The 17,560-nt window shown below is 60.8% G+C and overlaps 1 protein-coding gene across 1 annotated transcript in view; it reads right to left on the bottom strand.

The window, feature by feature from the left end:
- Window positions 1–17,560, bottom strand: part of ADAMTS2 (ADAM metallopeptidase with thrombospondin type 1 motif 2) — a gene marked incomplete at both ends in the record, with an annotated part of 161,897 nt that overhangs the window by 49,423 nt on the left and 94,914 nt on the right. Inside the window, one exon of the mRNA XM_080699349.1 lies at window positions 3,688–3,890. Within this exon, the coding sequence (XP_080555475.1) occupies window positions 3,688–3,890 (203 nt within the window). The remainder of the gene's footprint in view (window positions 1–3,687; window positions 3,891–17,560) is intronic.

Genomic DNA, 17,560 nt, shown 5'->3' with positions numbered 1-17,560 from the left:
GGTCATGTGCACCTGTGTGCACCATGTCCAGCTCAGCGGGCAGCATGCCCCCCAGGCCTGGCCCCTGCCCGGCCCTGCCTGCGGTTACGGCCAGCCAAATGCCACACTGGGAACAGTGTGGCAACCACAGCCACATTTGTGCTTCTATGCTGTTGCTCTGGCCCAGCCCTGGCGAGCCTGTAACCAGCTGTGGGTGCTCAGAGGAAGGTGACCAGCCCCGGCCGAGCCTTCCAGGACCCCTGGGGCCGCGGCTCGGGCCCACACGTCCGGGGCTGGCCCGCGTGGCTGTTCATACACGGTGGCCAAGCTCAAGTTCAGACGGAGGGCACAGGAGGCGTTCCCAGGACTGCACCGCCCGAGCCGGGTGCCAAGGGCCACCGTGCAATTTAAATCTAAGTACAGATTCACTACAAAGAAATCACTGGGGAGGGCGCTACTATGAAAGGGAACAAGCAGGAGCTGTGGGGGGGAGAAACCGGTGGGACGTGAGTAACGCAGCGCTGCCCGAAACAGTGCGGTGCTTCTCAGTATGTGAAAAAAGGAATTACGTATGACTTAGCATGTCCGCTTCTGCATGTGTACGCCAAAGAGTGGGAAGTGGGGTCTTTGTGTGCCTGTTTGTAGCACTACTCATAACAGCCAAAAGGTGGAAGGAGCCCAGGTGCTCAACCATGGATGTGTGGACAGACCGAATATGGCCTCTACCTACAACAGAAGAGTATTCAGTCCTGAAAAAGGAAAAAGTTCTGACACAAGCTACTAATACAACAGGGATGGCCTGAGGTCACCATACTATACGATACATACCAATCACAAAAGAACCAATATGGTGTGATTGGTCTCACTCACATGAGTTATCCAGAATGGACAAATTCAGAGACAGAGGAGAGAGGATGAGGAGATAGTATTTAATAGACAATGAAGTTTATGGATCTTTCTGCCTTTTTGGGGGGTTACTAGGGACTGAACCCAGGGGCATTCTGCTTCTGAGCTGGGCCCCCCTTGCTTCTTATTTTTTTTTATTTGAAAACAGGGTCTCACTAAGTTGCTGAGGCTAGCCTCCTGTCTCAGCCTCCTAAGTACTGGGATTACAGGTGTGCACCACCCTACCAAGCATCAGTTTTATAAGATGATTAGAGCTCTGCGGATGGGTGGTGGTGCCGCACGCGTAGAATCCCAGCATTCGGGAGGCTGAGACAGGAGGATCACGGTTCTCGGCCAGCCTCAGCTACTTAGTGAGGCCCTTTGCAACTCAGTGAGACCCTGTTTCAAAATAAAGAATACAAAATTGGGCTGGGGGTGCAGCTCAGAGATAGCCCCTGGGTTCCATTCCTGGTACAGAAAAAAAAAAAAAAACTCTATGGGGAAAAAAAAGTTAAAAACTTAGTTCTTCAACTGTACAGGCCACATTTCAAGTGCCCGGGAGCCGGGGTGGCGAGTGGTTACTGCACTGGACAGGGCCGTTGAGAGCATTCCTCTAACTCAGAAGCTCTTGAGACGGCAATTTCTAGAAGGCCGTGCTTTCTCATGGTCACACTTCTTCGAGGCCCTCCCCCGAGGTCACCTAAGGGTCCCCGTGCCTTAGGTCAGCACTCTGGGTCACACGCCATCGGCGAGGATGCAAGATGTTCACTGTCAGGGCAACCAGCTGGGCCAAATCCTCTCTCTCCTGTCCACGCAGTGTGGCATGGAGCTCAGACCAGAGGTGGAAGCCCCCTCCGGCCCCACCCTAGAGCCCTATGAGCCCCAGGACTTCCCACCAGGCCCTCTGCCTTCGAGAGACCCTCCACTGTGCCTAGGACAAGCACACGGTGGCTGAGTAAACAATTTTTATCTTTCTCACACTTTCCTAGACTAACAGTCTCTGGCCCAAGGGACAGTTGGATGGGTGCAGTTCACTGGCACAGCCCAGCAGCTCTGTGACGCGACAAAGCAAGGACTCTCCTCCTCGAGTCCTCCAGGCCTGGGGACGCGCCCCGGGCGAGCCCATGGGTGGCTCAAGCCCAGCTCCTCCACGCTGGCCCAGATCAGACTCGCTGTCAAGTTAGCACGACGCGTCTCACTCAGAGGACAGAAAGCGTGTCCACCTTATCCAGAGACTCAAAGCACAAGGCTCCCTATCTCATTAAATTCGTGCTACGATGCCCAAGATGGAAATTACTGGCCCATTTTGGGTGAGACAAGAACACTGAGGCTGGGGGAGGCGCGGCACAGCCAGGCAGCCGGGCCAGGAGCCTCAGGGCTGCTTCCGGGCTGGAAGGCAGTCGGATGCTTAGCGGGAGAACAGAACACATATTTTGAAGACAGACAAGATTTCTCCCGCCTCTCACACATTCGGGTGAAGAGCCTCTGAGAAGGCACACACACGTGTACCGACCTGGCACACACACTCGTACCTGCCTGGCACACACACGCGTACCCATCTGGCACACACATGCGTACCTGCCAGGCACACACACTCGTACCCGGAGCTCAGCAGTGGCCCTGAGGGTTTTGCTGGTAGTAGGATTACAGTAAAGGTGCTTTTCAAAGTCAAAGAAATGAATGAGTGCCTCTACGATGCAGAGGACGTCAGCCCCGCGTGCAGATGAGAAGGGCCGTGAGTCAGTCATGCGGCGGGTGGGAGGAGGCAGTCGCCGGGCAGGGCCTCTCCACGCCATGTCCAGCTCACTCTCCACCTCTGTTTCACACAATGTGGTTTTTCTTCTTTCTTTCACCAGGAAGTGAATTCAGGGGCATTCTAGCACTGAGCTACACCTCTATTCCTTTTTAGTTCTTATTTTGAAACGGTCTCACTCAGTTCCTGAGGGTCCTGCCAGGTTGCTGAGGCCTCGGACCCGTGGCCCTCCCTTCTCAGCCTCCCAAGCCCTGGGTTACAGGTGTGTGCACCGGCCTGCTGCGTCTTCTCACCAGGGCTAGGGCCCCGACCAACGTGCCAACTTCGCTGGCAGGGGCTCAACAGCCCCCGCAGACCTCTGCGCCCTCACTAGCCTGGTCAGCGCTGGGGGGAGCTCGCACCCGGCCCCCAGCCCTTGGTAGGCTCTGCCCGCCTCCCACAAAGCACCCCGCTTCCTCCCGCCTTCCCATCTCTGGGTAGACAGGATGCTCGGATTGTCTCACCTGTGGACCCAGGGTCTCCCTCGGAGGCCCGCACTCACTTCCAGCTCCGGAAGGAAAGCGCAGCCTTCTGGCTCTCCAAGAAAGTGCAGGGACCTGTCCTACCTGCTCACTGTGGAACCCCGCCCCCATCGCCCCGCCCAACACCGCCACCAATGCCACGCCCACGCTAAGCCCATTCCCGAACCCCCAATACCCTGCCCTGGAGCCCCACCCAGCTCACCCAAGCCACGCCCACCCACCCAAACCACGCCCACCCACCCAAACCACACCCACTCCACGCCTCTAATGCCCCGTCCCTGGAGCCCTGCCCCATTCGCGCCAAAACACCCTGCCCTGGAGCCCCACCCAGCTCACCCAAGCCACGCCCTCCACCCAAACCACGCCCACTCCGCACAAAACACGCCCACTCCACGTCTCTAATGCCTGTCCACTGGAGCCCCGCCCACCCCTCCAATGCCTTGTCCGGGAGCCCCGCCCAGTCCACGCCTCCAGCCCCACGCCCACTCACCCCGCAAGTGCCCCCGGAGCCCCGCCCCCCCGTGCCCGCCGCGCAGGCGCCGCACTCACGATGTTCATAAGCGTCAGCAGGTACTTCTGCACGTGCTCCTGGCCGTGGAACTGGACCACGGAGTCGTCCACGCCCAGCAGGACCTCGATGTTGTAGTCGTCGTCCGCCGCGTGCCTGCGCGTCCGGCGCCGCGAGCTGTCCACGCGCTCCTCCAGCACGCCCAGCGCGGCGCTCAGGCTGTCCAGGCTGCCCAGGGAGGCCCCTGGGGAGGACACGCGGTCAGCTGGGGTCGGCGCCTCCCTCGTTTAAAACCCGCCGCTGCCCCGTACAGAACAGGCCGGTCTAGACCGCGGCGCGGACCCCGCAGACCCGCGGCTCCGAGCCCGGCTTTCCCCAGGCCAGGCCGCGGCTCCGGCCACAGGAGGGCCGTGGCCCCCGGAGACTCAGCCACCAGGGCGGCGTCGGGGAGCCCGGGCGGAGGCCAGCAGCCCAGGGTGCCGCCGCGCAGCGGCCTTGTCATAATGGGAAGCCGAGGTCTAGCCCCGGGGGTGTGGCCCGCAGCGGCTCCTAGGACCTGGCTTCCAGAACTGTCTGCGCAGTCTTCCCGAGGAGACAGGTGCACCTCCCCGTCCATGCACCTGGCTCGGCCTGGCGGCCAGCCCCCGCCTCTGAAGGCCTCTGTCCCAGCCAGCGCCACGCCACGGGTGCTGGTGACCCCCGCAAGTCACCGTGGCATCACCAACCCAGGGGTAGTGTCCAGGCCCACACCACGTCCGCTCAGCTGTGGCCGCCCCGCAACACCACTGTCGGCAGTCTTCCAGGACACCGCTGGCCACCCAGCCCCGTGGCCTCGCCAGGCATGGGGCTTGTGCACGCCCCTCCCCCATGTCTGGGCCTGCGGTGGAGACGCGGCTCCCCGAGAGCCCCGCACACCTCTCCTCCAGTGCAGACCACAGGCACCGCATGTGAAAGACGTCTCATGGTACAGACGAGGAGGCCGGGCTGCCCGGCGTGGCCGGCTGCGGGAGCAGCCTCCTCGCATCCTGCTGGCCTGGCGGGGCACCTGTCAGGCTACAGGTTCCAGTCGGCAGCGTGGTGGGGGGCAAGATGGAGGGCCTGCGCCCTGGGGCCCCTGGCCCTCGTGCACACGCGCACTCGCACACAGGCGCACACGCACACATGTGGCAGGCGGCCCTGCAGGCTCGCTCAGCTGCCTGGAGATGATTCAGGGCCGCCTGCTGCTCCCAGAGGAGACGGGACGCGGGCCTGCCAGAGCACTTGAGGAATGGCTCCTCTATTTTTATACGTCTATTTCTGTGCATTTTCAGCAAGCAGGGACAGCTCACCTTCAGAGCCACCTTGGGATGGTGATTGCCATGGGAAGCCTCCCCTGGGGAAGCGGGGCTTGATCTCCCAGTGGGGCTGAGGGGTTGCCTGGGAGCCCCGGGGCAAAGCCAGGGCCCATGGGCGCCGCGGCTGGGCTGACAGCGTTTGACAACTGGGAGATGTGACGGTAAAGCCGTACAGGATGCAGGATGTCCAGAGGAATGAGATGGGCACCCCAGCATGACTCCGGGAGCATGGGGCCAGGTAGGCGGCACCGCCGGCCCCTCAGGCCTCAGACGCCCCTTTGGGGGAGGGCTTGTCCATCCCCGCACTCAGGGCAGCAGGCGCCATCATTTTCCAACCATGACTGTTTGGGAGCAACGTGGACATTTTGTTCTAGAGCACGCCCTCCCCTAGGGCAGCCCTCGGTTGCCCCTGTGTCCCGGAGCCCAGGCCACAGCTGGCCCTGGGGGCTCCCGCTGCAGGGAGCGCTGGCCAGCAGCAAGATGGGCATGGTCCCAGTCAGCTTCCCAGTGACCCATGGGCCACGACCTTGGCCTCCAGGGCTGCCCGCCTCTGCGGGGCCACCCGCCTGGACTGACGGGCTCTACTGGGTCCCTCTGGGCCAGGGGCAGCAGACTCGCCCCCCCCTCCTCCTGGGGAGATCCCTGGAGCAGCCTGGGCTGGCCACGCCACACTGGCCGGCGCCCTGGCTCTGCTCCGTCCCTCCTTGCTACAGGCTGGGCAGGAACGGCACCCTCAGCTGCCTCCCCTCTGGGCAGCGCCCCCAAGGAGAAGCCCCTGGACCTGGGGCCCAGAGACGGCAGAGAAAACTGGGACCCCAGCACCGCGCCCCCGGGAAGGCCTGCCACGTCCGGAGTGACTGGACAGAGGCCTGGTGTGCCCACTGCCTGGAGACCTTCCAGAGGGCAGCCGCGGCACTGTCCTCCTGTTTGGGGCAGAGCATGACACAGCAGGACGTGTGTCCACAGGCTCCCGGAGGAGAGGACAGGAAGGCTTTGTCAAGGAGCGTGGACGCCAGGAGGGACGGCTGAGGGAAGGCCGCAGCCACGGCTGTGCAGGACACAGGGCCACAGCAGCCAGGCTGGGGTGGAGATGGGGCGGGGCTTGGTGGGGTGGGGCGGGCTAGGGTTTGAGCTAAGGGCGGGGCTAGGGTGAAGACGGGGAGGGGCTAGGGGTGGAGCTAAAGGTGGGGCTAAGGGCGGAGCTAGGGGTGGACAGGGCAGGGCTAGGGTGGGGCTAGTGGGGCTAAGGGCGCAGCCAAGCGGCCTCCTGCCCCAGCTTGCAGGGGGGCTGCGCCTGCCCGCCTCCTGGGTGTGGCCCTCGGAGTCCAGGTCCGGGGCAGGGATACACGCACAGCCCTTCAGTGATGGACGTCTGTCACCTCCAACAGCCCCGTTTGCTCCTCGGCCTGAGCAGGAGACTCCGGACTGGTCTTTTGTGTGTGGGGTGTACTGGGGGTCAAAGCCAGGTGCGTCTACCTCTGCGCTACACCCCAGCCGCTTTGTTTTTATTTTGAAGTGGGATCTAAGTTGCTGAGTCGCTGAGGCTGGTTGTGAACCTGCGGCCCTCTTGTTTCGGCCCCCAGAGTACGGGGTCATGGTTGTGAGCCGCACCCCGGCTCTGGCTGTTCTCATTCTGGTGGTGCGCTTTGCTCTGGATGGGTTTGACCCAGCAGGTTCATGACCTTGGTCCCCAGCGTGGTGCTGTTAGGATGAGGGAACTTTAAGAGGTGGGGCCGGCCAGGTGTGACGTGGGAGGCTGGGACAGAAGGCCTGCAGGCTCACGGCGGCCCCATTCCCTTCCTTCATGTCACTTGGGCCACTGCGTGCAGCTCCCATCTCATTTAGGAATCGATTGACACTGCTGCCTCTCCCCCACCTTGGATGGAGGCCCCAGAAGACGACATCACAGGGCCATGTGTGCCTCAGTTTCCCTAGTGCCTGCACAGGTGACCACAGGCTGAGGGGTAAGAGATGCTGCTGGGACAGAGGGTCAGTGGAGGGGAGGGACGGTCCTTCTGGAGCTGGAGCTAGTGGAAGGCGAGGTAGTGAGGCAGGGCGGACGGCCGTGGCTGGCAGGAGCGCAGATGAGGTGATGTATAAAAACACAGAAGCTGGAGCCGGGCGCGGTGGGCACGCTCGCTATCCCAGCGTTTGGGAGGCTGAGACTGGAGGATCGCGGTTCACGGACACCCTCAGCTACTTAGTGAGGCCCTCTGCAACTTAGAGAGACCTTGTTCCAAAATAAAGAATAAAAAATAGGGCTGGAGGGGTAGCTTGGAGGTAGGATGCCCCCCAGTACCACAAAAAAATTAAAAAATAAACAAAACAACAAAAAACCCAAGAGCTGGGACAATATCCAGATATAAATTACTTGCACAAGGTACAGCTAGGACTGAATTACCAGGAGGATTTGAAGTAAATGAGGCCAACCTCCACTACGTGATCGCGGATGAAAAGAACCCAGGCATTGTAATGATATTCATGAGGCAAAGCTTACTCCGAGGTGCGCAACGGGACGGGCTGCTAAGGCAGCCAACCTGGAGAAGTGAGAGAGGAACGCAGCGCTCCCCACAGATGCCAGCGAGCAGGAGGCTGCAGTCGCACTGCACTCTGGGAGTTAGTCCAGAAAAGGACAGAGGGGCCAGGCAGCGCTAGGGAAGGAGGTGACGGGCTGGAGCTAATAAGATGACCTAGTGTTTAAGCCCCAAGCAGAAAACATCCCATGAAGTAATTCCAAATCGGACAGAAAGAAAATTCTAGCACTGCATCCGCCATCAGTAACACTGAGACAAAATAAAAAATAACGGTAGGAAGGAGGCCCTGGAGGTGAGGCAGGGCAAGTCCACCCAATGTCCCGTGCATTATCAGCGTATCACTGCGAGCCCGGCATGGTGGTGCAGCTCGTCATCCAGCACTTGGGAGGCTGAGACAGGAGGATCTAGGTTCCAAGCCAGCCTCGGCAATTTAACGAGGCTCTCAGCAACCTATCAGACCCGCTTTCCAAATAAGAAATGCAATCGGGCTGGGGGTGTAGCTTGGCGGTAGAAGGCCTCTGGGCTCAATCCCGAGTGCCCCGCCAAAATACAATGTGTGCTGCAGATCTCACTGCCATGTACAATTAAAATGTGTCAATAAATAAAGGAAGCTGCTCAAACCCCACGTGCCAGGAACAAAAAACACAGTTCTAATAAGTCTAAATAGAAAATATAAATTCCAGCTGTTGGCTCAACAAGAGAAACTGAGCCGGGCATGTGGGCGCACGCCGGAGAGGCTGAGACAGGAGGACCACAGGTCGAGGACAGCCTCAGCCACTCAGCAGACCCTCAGGAGTGCAGCAAGGCCCTGTTTAAAATGAAAAATCAAAGGGGTTCAGGGCATTGCTTGGGTTAGAACAGCTCTGTATTCAATCTCCAGTACCACAAGAAAAGGAGAAAGAGACAGAGACAGAGAGAGAGAGAGAGAGAGAGAGAGAGAGAGAGAGAGAGAGTGAACAAATACGAACCCAAGTAAACCAATAACCTCAAAGAAAATGAAGAAGTGGTCAAAGGAGAGCCCAGACACTTTTATGAAAAAAATTACCAAACCTATAAAGAACAGAGGCTTCTCACCTTACATCAAAAGAGTGTATGAAGATTAGAATCCTTCTCTCTCTCTCTCTCTCTCTCTCTCTCTCTCTCTCTCTCTCTCTCTCTCCTTTCTTTTGGCAGAACTGGGGATGGAACCCAGGGGCATTCTACCTCCAAGCTACACCCTCAGCCCTATTTTTTTATACTTAATTTTGAAACAGGGTCTCACTAAGTGATGGAGGGCCTCGCTAAGTAGCTGAGGCTGTCTTCGAACAGCGATCCTCCTGTCTCAGCCTCCCAATGCCACCACACCTGTCAGATTAGACCCTTTCAATAACCAACTAGAAAGCAGCATGGGGGAAGCTTGTCGACTCTAACAAAACCCCCAAATGCCCAGGAATAAGTAAAAACCAATGACCTGACTCAGAGTTAGGCATTCTAAAACTCTCCAGAAACACAAACCAAGCCCTCAGCGACTGAAGGCCAAATCCACCCATCAATTTACCACCACCGCCATCCAGGAACTGTTATAAATTCCAACAAAATCATTCCAAAATTCACCTGGAAGAAAACACGCAGAATAGCCCAACAGAAGAGTGGAACACAGTGTTCCGTGTCTGGGGGAACGCCGCCGTCCCGTCCCGTGGTGTTCTTGCCACCGCCGCCAGGGCGTGAGAAGGGATGGCTCTCCCTTCCCCGGGGGCTCAGTAGCCCCCCTTCAATTCTTTGAAGTGCCCTGCGATGCAGACGGTTCTAACCAGCAGAGAGCCTGGCCTCCTGAACTGGACTTGAGGCCGTGATGGAGCCAGGACCCAGGCAGGGCTTCTCGGGCCCCTCCTGCAAGCCTCGGCTGCTCCTGGGCACCTGCAGCCACCCTTGGGCCACAGCCTGGGCGGGGTCTCCCGGAGCAAGGTCACCCCTTCATCTGTTAAATACCAAGAGACAATCGCTCTGGAGCCCAGATTCCCCCAGACGAGATCGTTAAGATAAAATATGTTTCCGTGGAAGCGTAATGGGGGCGCGCTGGCAGCAGGCGGGCGCCTCTGGGAGTCTGAAAGCAGGCGTGGCCCCTCGGGGGCCATCAGCACAGAGCCCCGCTGGTGAGCTTTATTAAAAGGAGCTCATTAACGATTATTTCATCCCCGCCTTTATGACTTTATTACCAAATCTGAATTAATTTTTGCAACTCCAACAGACACAGCTCGTCTTTACGATTCAGGGGGAGGGGAGCGGGGCGGGCCCGAGGCCACCATGGCTGCAGCTGCAGGTCCCAGCAGCGGCCCTGAGCGGGGCTGCTCACGGCAGAGCGGCGGGCTCAGCAATGCAGCGAGACCGTGTTCTACCCCTGCCCTGCGGTCCTTGAGCAGGCCTCCCAGGCAGGGCCGAGGAGGGAGCACTGGTGGCCCCATCTCCCTGGCAGAGGGTCCAGGGGGCCCGCGGAAGCCCCGCCCCAGGAACGCTCCAGTGGCCCAGCTGGGTCCACGAGCTGGTGTATGTGGGAACACTCCCGTTCCTCTGTGCCGGGCTGCTGGGGTGGAACAGCGAGCCAGGCGGCCGGCTGCCCCCTCCCTCCCTCGTGGGTGCAGACCTGGGAAGCAGACCCAGAGCTGGGCCGGGGTCGGGACCTCCTGAACTGTGTCCCAAGTTCAGGAGCCGGGAGCTCTGCCCCTGGGGTTGTGAAGAGGCGGGGCTAGAGCAAGGTGTCGTGGTCACCATAGCACGACCGCAGGAAGGATGGCGTAGCTCACTGAATCCTGGTCGGTCCTTGTGGCAGCCACTGCCATAAAAGAGGAGGTGGGTCCTCAAGTCCCGCTGGCCTCCCACCTCAGCATGCGATGTCTTCTTCAAGTGCTCCTACCTCTGTGATGCCCACGGTCCTGGCCAGATGCTGAACAAACAGGGCCAAGCCGCAACGTTCAGCATCCCAAATTACGAGCTAAATAACCCTCTTTCTTTATAAAGCACCCAGCCTCGGGTGTTTTGCTATAGCAACAGAAAATGGATGAAAACAGCTGACGACATGGGTACGTCCCCAAATTTTTTAGCTGTGGCAGAAGCTGATACATTTCTGAATTATTTAGTTATTTCTTTTCTTTTCGGTGTGTGTGTGTGGTACTAGGGGATAAACTCAGAGGTATCCTACTCCCAAGATACACCCCAACCCTTTTTATTTTGAAACAGTCTCACTAAGTTACTTGCAGTTTTGCTAAAATTCTGAGGCTGTACTGGAACCTGCAATCCTCCTGTCCCAGCCTCCCAAACACTGGGATCACAGTCACGCACCACCACTCCCGGCTGACTTTTGGGTTCTCTGAGTCACTTCACTTGACTTTTTGTTTCCTGCAACCGCAAGGTTCTTAGCGCGATGCCGTGCAGATAGATGGTCATGCACTCTGGCCTCGTCTAGACCCACAGGTCTGGCTTTGCAGCTGGACCTCCCTGCGACCGTCAAGGTGCCGCCCTGCCACTCTTCTGCCCTGGGCCTGCACCTGGACTTCCTGGAGGGACCCAGTGTCGAGGGCGAGAACCTGCCTGCGCGTGTTTAAGGTCTGCCGCACAGGAAAGGGGCTGGGCTCTAACTCAGCCCCTGGAGGGGAGCAGGGCACCGAGGTTGGACCGGAGCCAGTGGTGGGGCCCTGCTGGATGCCCGGGAGCCCTTGGAGCGCCTTGCCTGGAGCAGGGCCATCTAAGCCCTCACCCAGAGGTTCCAGAACACCCGTCCATGCTACCAGACTCTCCAGCCAAATTGCCCGCTCCTGCCCACACCATATCCCTGGCAGCCATTCGCTCCCAGGACCCAGAGGGAGGGCTCCTTCAGCAACCAGGGCCTGGCCTCCGGGGCTGGGGGCTCGAGGGGCAGCTGGGCAGAGCCCAGCCTGCGAGGCCACCTCCTCTTTGCTGGGCCACCGCCCGGAAGGGAACAGACCCTAAGCTTTATTTTCATGTCGGCACACAGTGGCCAGATGGAGGGAGCCGATGGAGAGGCTGGCAGGCCCCTGTGGGGATACTAACATCAGAACAACACACAGACACCACACACCCCAAAAGAAGGGACGGTCCATCAGCATGTGGGGAGCAGGAGCCTGGAAAGTGGGGTGCCGCAGCCAGCGCTACAGTCCTGTGGCCAGAGCCTCGGCCTGGGGGACACCACGCACGGCTGGTAAAAGCACACTCCGGAGCCCCTGGTGGGGACATCTGGCAGCCCCTGGACCCTGCACCCCAAAGGCCCTCAGGTAGCCCACACCCAGCATGCTCAGGACAGCCTGCGGGCCGATCTGCACTGTGCACCCCGGGCAGTGTGCCCGTGTGCCCCTGGCCCCGTGCCAGGGCCGCCTGTCCCTCCCTCGCTCCCAAGGCTCCCTGGGACTCGCCCCGTCCCCTTGGGCCTCCGCTGGGAACACGCACGTCATCCATTCTGCCTTCCCGCCCAAGCCTCAGGGCCTCATTTACCGCCCACTTCAGTCCCTGGCCGGCAGCCTCCCGCGAGAGGTTGAGCCCCCTGTCACATGGGGTCCAGGGCACAGGGCACACATGGGGATCTCCATGCCGCCGGGCCCTCAGGCTGAGGCCCCTCCTGCAGGTCAGGAGCCCGCAGCAGCCGGCTCCTCCTCTCTCCTGGTCCTGCGTGGAGTTGGGCACGCGGGGACTGGGCCAGGGCACGTGGCTCCTCCTGGCGCCGTGGATGGCACCGGGGTGGCTTGCATGTGGAAGAATCCTCCAGGTGTCCTGCAGCGGTGTGACCTGAGGGCGCCCCCGGGGGTGGCAAGGGGACGGCAGCAGAGCCGGTGACATCACATCACCCAGGGTGCCGTGGCTCCATGAGCTTTGTCTCCCCCGAAACTCACGCTGAGGTTTAATCCTGACCCTGAGATATTCAGAGGTGGGCCAGGTGGGAGTCTTAAGAGGTGGCCAGGGCTGCTCTCCTGAACGGAGCACTCCATCACATTATGCATGGGCCTGTGGCTAAGGAGCAGGTCTGCTACAGAAGCTGGATTGGTTGGGTCTCCCGCAGGCCCACGCCGCCTGTGGACCGCGCCAATAGGAAGTCTACGAGAACGGTGAGCCAAAACGAACCTCTCGTCTTTATAACATACCCAGTCTGTGATACTGTGTTTTAGCCACAGAAAAAAGAGGAAGGTGTGTGTGTGTGTGTGTGTGTGTGTGTGTGTGTGTGTGTGTGTAGCTTTATAAACGTCCTCCTGGTTTTCATAGCAGCCCAGCAGGATAATGGGACGTTGTCACACAGATGAAGAAACAGGCAGGCAGGCAGGGCAATCCCACTGCCCAGACTGCGCCCTGGAGCCCTGGTGGGGTCCAGCAGACATGGGCAGCTTGTGCGTGGAGCTCTGGGAGGGCAGGAGGAGCGGGAAGCGCCTTGGCGATGGCAGCCTTGGTGCAGGCCTCCCAGGTGGGCCTCAAGGCCGCCTGCTGGTCTGCCTCTGCCTGAGCTTCTGGACGCTCTGCGCCCAGGGTGCACTGGATGGTGTCAGTCCATTTGGGGGCACAGTGGTGCCCGCACGGCTCGGGGAACGCCAGTCAAGGGGATTGTGTTGGTGTGCGCACGCCTGGAACGTGAGTGTGCGTGTGGTGCGTGGAGTGGTGTGCAGATGCCTGGGAAATGGGAGGGACCCCCGGAGGTCCCAGTCGGGGAGAATCTGAAGTGGGCAGGAATGGGAAGACAGGCCAGCTGCCTGCTGCTCCGCGGTCCTCAGTCCCCAGCCTGCTCAAAGCTGACCGAGGACGGTCCCAGGGATGCCCTGCGGGTAGGGGGCAGCAGAGCATCCCTGTGAGGCCGTCCCCCTGGGATGAGCAGGGGCTGGCTGGGCAGCTGCTGGGCTTGGGAGCAGAGCCCAAGGCGGCCGCACATCCACAGCGCTTGGCCTGGGACCCCGCGGCACTCCGTGTCTCTCCCGTTCGTGGGCTCCAGGCCCCCAGGACACCCTTTCTGTCTTCCTGGCCTCTCGTCTTCCACTGGCAGAAGGCACAGGGAGAGCGGCCCTCCAGCATCTCCCCTCAGACCTGCCTCTCCCGCAGGTCAGTCCCAAGGTGCAGACGGGGGGTCTGGAGCTGGAGACCCCCAGACAGGCCACCTGAGCCCAGGCCCTGCTCGCCAGCCCCACAGGCACCGCCGCCCCTGAGCTCTCCCATGTGCTGCAGAGAGGGAGGGGTGCCAATTCGCCCTGGTGGACCTCATGGGTCCTGCCCGGGCCCCTCTCCCCCGGCTGCAGTGAGGGTGAGGACAGGCTCCCTCCCTCCCACCCGGGCGCTGCCAGGCCCCTCGGCCCAGTGTTGACCTGGCTTAATTTGATCAGCCCCATAGAGAAGGGAGGGAGGGGGAATCGAGGAAGTGCTGAGCCCTGTAATTTAACCTGAGGCCTTTCCCAGCAAGCTGTGGGGAGACATGGGGATGTACAAGTCCCCCAGTTCCTACGGAGCGCATGGAGCCCCAGCGCCGGCACCCCAAGGTGCTGGCCAGGCAGGGACTGCAGCAATCACGCCACCCCACTCCAGAAGGCTCGGGGTTCCTCCTGTTTAAAGCTGGAGCAGCTGTCTGCACACAAGGGTCCCTCTGCCCTGAGCACCTGCTCTGACCCCACCGAGGCACTGAGAGGATGGCCAGGCCCTGCACACGCAGCCCCTGCCCTGGCCTCCTCGCAGGTGCAGCGGGGACGCCCCCAGAGCCCAGAGCCCAGAGCCCGCGCCCCACGCTGCCCTCTGCCTGGCCACCGGCTCCTCCCTCCAAGGCAGCCCACTGCCCTGCTCTGGGGGCCAGGGCCCGCCCGCATGCCCTGGCCGCTGTCCTCCCTGCCAGAGCAGCTCCTTCCTCCCGGCCCCACACCTGCCCCCCACCCCCCGCCCGGTTCCTTCATCTATGAAGCCATCGCCTGGCCCTGGGCAACCGCACCTCGGCACCACCCCCAGGGCCAGGTCACTGAGTCTGGCCACCCGCCACACACACGCAAGTCTGCACACCTCCACACACAGCCTCCCCCCCACCGACAGAGCTGGGTGTGCATACCCACACTCGGGCCCACACCCCTGCACACTCAGAGAGCACACACACACGCAGCCTGGCTTACACACTCAGGCCCACACTCCTGCATTCTCAGACAGCACACACACACACACTTGGCCTGGCTTACACACTCCGACTGCACGCTCAGAGAGCACACACACACTTGCCCTGGCTTATACACACTTGCTCATACACCTGCACATGCTCATACATGCACCCTCACTCACACACTAGCACTCACCCACCCACAGTGAACTGGAAGAGTGAGGTGACCTCTGACCTCTGGCTCCCCCAGGCCCTGAGGCAAGACAGCAGAAGCCTGTCTCCTCACCTGGGCCTGCGCAGCCGCAGGCCAGAGGCAGGAGGGGCTGGGCCGTGGGCACCGCCCTTGCGGGACAGTCAACCAAGCACAGTGGAGAACAGGGGACCGTGGGGCGCAGGACCGGCGGGAGGCCGTGCAGCCGGTGCTCCCCTCCTGGCCACAGCTGTTGCCATGGCGCACCCTGCTCACATGAGCTGTGTTCCCACCAGGAAATACGCTCTCTCCCACTGCTCCTTGAGACAGGTGGCCGCCTGGGCTTAGCTCTTGTTTTTTACTTTTAATAGAAATATTTTGTTCCCATAAGAAGAGCCATTAGGAGCCAGGGGTGGGGGCGCTCAGCTGAATTCCCAGCTCTTGGAAGGCAGAGACAGGAGGATCGCAGGGTTGAGGCCAGCCTCAGCAACTTAGCAAGACCCTATTTTAAAAAAAGAAGGGGGGCGGGGGTGTAGCTTGGAGGTAGAATGTCCCCGGGTTCAATCCCCAGCGGGGGTGCGTGGGGCGGTCTCCCTCACGTGGGCCCAGGGTGCTCTCCCTCCCGCGGGCTGGGGAAGGCTGTCTCCAGCAGTGGCGGAGAGGCCAGGAGTCCATGCTGCTGGGTCTTCTTATATTGGTAAAGAAGTTACAAATCTGGATTTGCATGTCAAGTCTGTGGTTTTTAAATACTGACCAGCAACTTTAAACCGTAATGGAAGCACAGTGGTGTTCACGAAATGAGCCGACGCTGGGCTCCGGTCCTCTGCAGCCCGGCTCCACACCGGGCCCACTTCCTGGGCGCCCTCCTCCTCCTCGCTGGAGACCGTTGGGGCAGCCGTGCTCCGACAACCCAGCTTCCACCAGCCCCAGGCTACCGCCCGCGGCCCAGTCAGCCGGCCCCCTCCTCCCTCCTGGGGACAGCTCCTGGGGTTGATTTGTGAGCGAGTCTCACACGGGGACCCAAGAGATGCTCACCGGTCATCCGCACAGCAGCGGCCACTTGGCGAGCACCACACACCCTCCCTGCGCGGGGTTGTGGCCAGCCCTGCGCAGCCGAGCGCGTCCAAACCGCCTGCAATTCAGACGCAGGACGAACGCCTTTAATATTAATAGGAGCTCCTCTAAATCAGCAGGCAGCGGCTGACAGTCAAAGGGAAGCTGACAGCTCCCGGAGAGGAATGTCCACGTGGCTTTTAAACACGCGAGAAGATGTTCAGCCTCACCCTTAATACAATAAACACCTGCATCCAACTGTCAGAGGAGAGCCGCACTAGTCAGTGTTGAGAACTCCGTGCCCAGCAAGTCCTCCTGGGAAGCCCACACCCAAAACACACACGCCCTCCGCACCGGCCGTGAAGAGTTTAATCCTGTCATGTCCTCAGCATGCAGACATCAGAGTGATCCCAAACACACGCGGCGCGGCACAGCTGCGAAGAGCAGGTATTGGAAGAAACAAAGGCCCCAAATAAGCGGGCAGCGATGGACGGCGCATGCAGGAAGAAATGGACAGATCTGAGAGTAGTCGCCGGAATCTCCAAGACGGACGCCCTGGCGGTAGCTCTGCGTGCGGCGTGTCCGCGTCCCTGTAAAATAACAATCACGGACACGTACAACACAAAACCCGGGCTCAGAGCGCGCAGTTCTAGGCATTACCGGACGCACGCAGGCGGGAGCTGGGCCTAGGACGGAGGCCGGACGCCCAGCCCCCCCCACGGAGCTGGAAGCCCCGCTCCACCCCAAAGCAGGCCGCATGCTTGCAGGAAAAGCCGAGATGCTCTGCGCAGCCTGGGGTGGCCGAGGGATCTGTCCCCAGCCGGGCCGGGCTCCCCAGGGCTCTGCACTTGACAAGCTGTGGCAGAAGTGCCCGGTGCCCTCTCCCCTGCCTGCCTCTGCGCGCCAGCGTGGCAGGGCCTGTGGCAGCGCGGGCTACCGCCAGAACCTCAGAGCCAGGGAGCTGAGGCATCGCACCACAGCTGAGCAGCGGCCTCCCCACCTCCCATGCCCTCCGGGTCTGCGGGGCCCAGAGCCGCGCTGGGGAGGCCTGGTGGTCCTGGGGGCTGAGAGACAGCCGGGGCCCCAGCGGCCCTCCCGCCCGGGCAGCAGAGTGGGCAGGGTGCCCATGACCCAGGGACCTGAAAGAACAAACATGCAGAGGGCACCCTGTGGGCCGAGGAGAAGTGAGGCCAGGAGGAGGCAGGATGCCCCAGAGGCCGAAGCCGGGGAGGACGCACAGACACAGGCTCTGCGCAGGAGGCCGCCCGGTCCCAGCGAGGCCATGGGGCTGCAGAGGGGGCAAGAAGGGACGTGGTCAGCCGGGCGTAGTGGGCACACTTGTAATCCACACACATGGGAGGCTGAGACAGGAGGATCGCACAGGTTCGAAGCCAGCCTCAGCTACAGAGTGAGGCTCTCAGCAGCTTAGTGAGACCCTGTTTCCAAATAAAATATAAAATAGGTCTGGGAGTGCAGCCTGGAGGTAGAAAAGCCCCTGGGCTCCACCCCCAGTACCACAAAAAAAGAAAAAGAAAAAAAAAAGAAGGGACGTGGTGACCCAAGTTAGGAGGTGGAGGCCAGTCGGACGCAGGAGGAGCCCTGGAGCGGGACGCCAGGCCGCCCTGGGAAGCCTCCGCACTGGGCCTCGGGAACCCGGCAGGCTCCTTGGGGAGGGGCACACATTCACCACTGGTCGAGCGCAGACAGAGG

This window comes from Muscardinus avellanarius (assembly GCF_963383645.1).
Source record: "Muscardinus avellanarius genome assembly, chromosome: 7".
NCBI classification, from domain to species: Eukaryota; Metazoa; Chordata; class Mammalia; order Rodentia; family Gliridae; genus Muscardinus; species Muscardinus avellanarius.
This window is presented reverse-complemented; position numbering and strand designations above follow the sequence as displayed.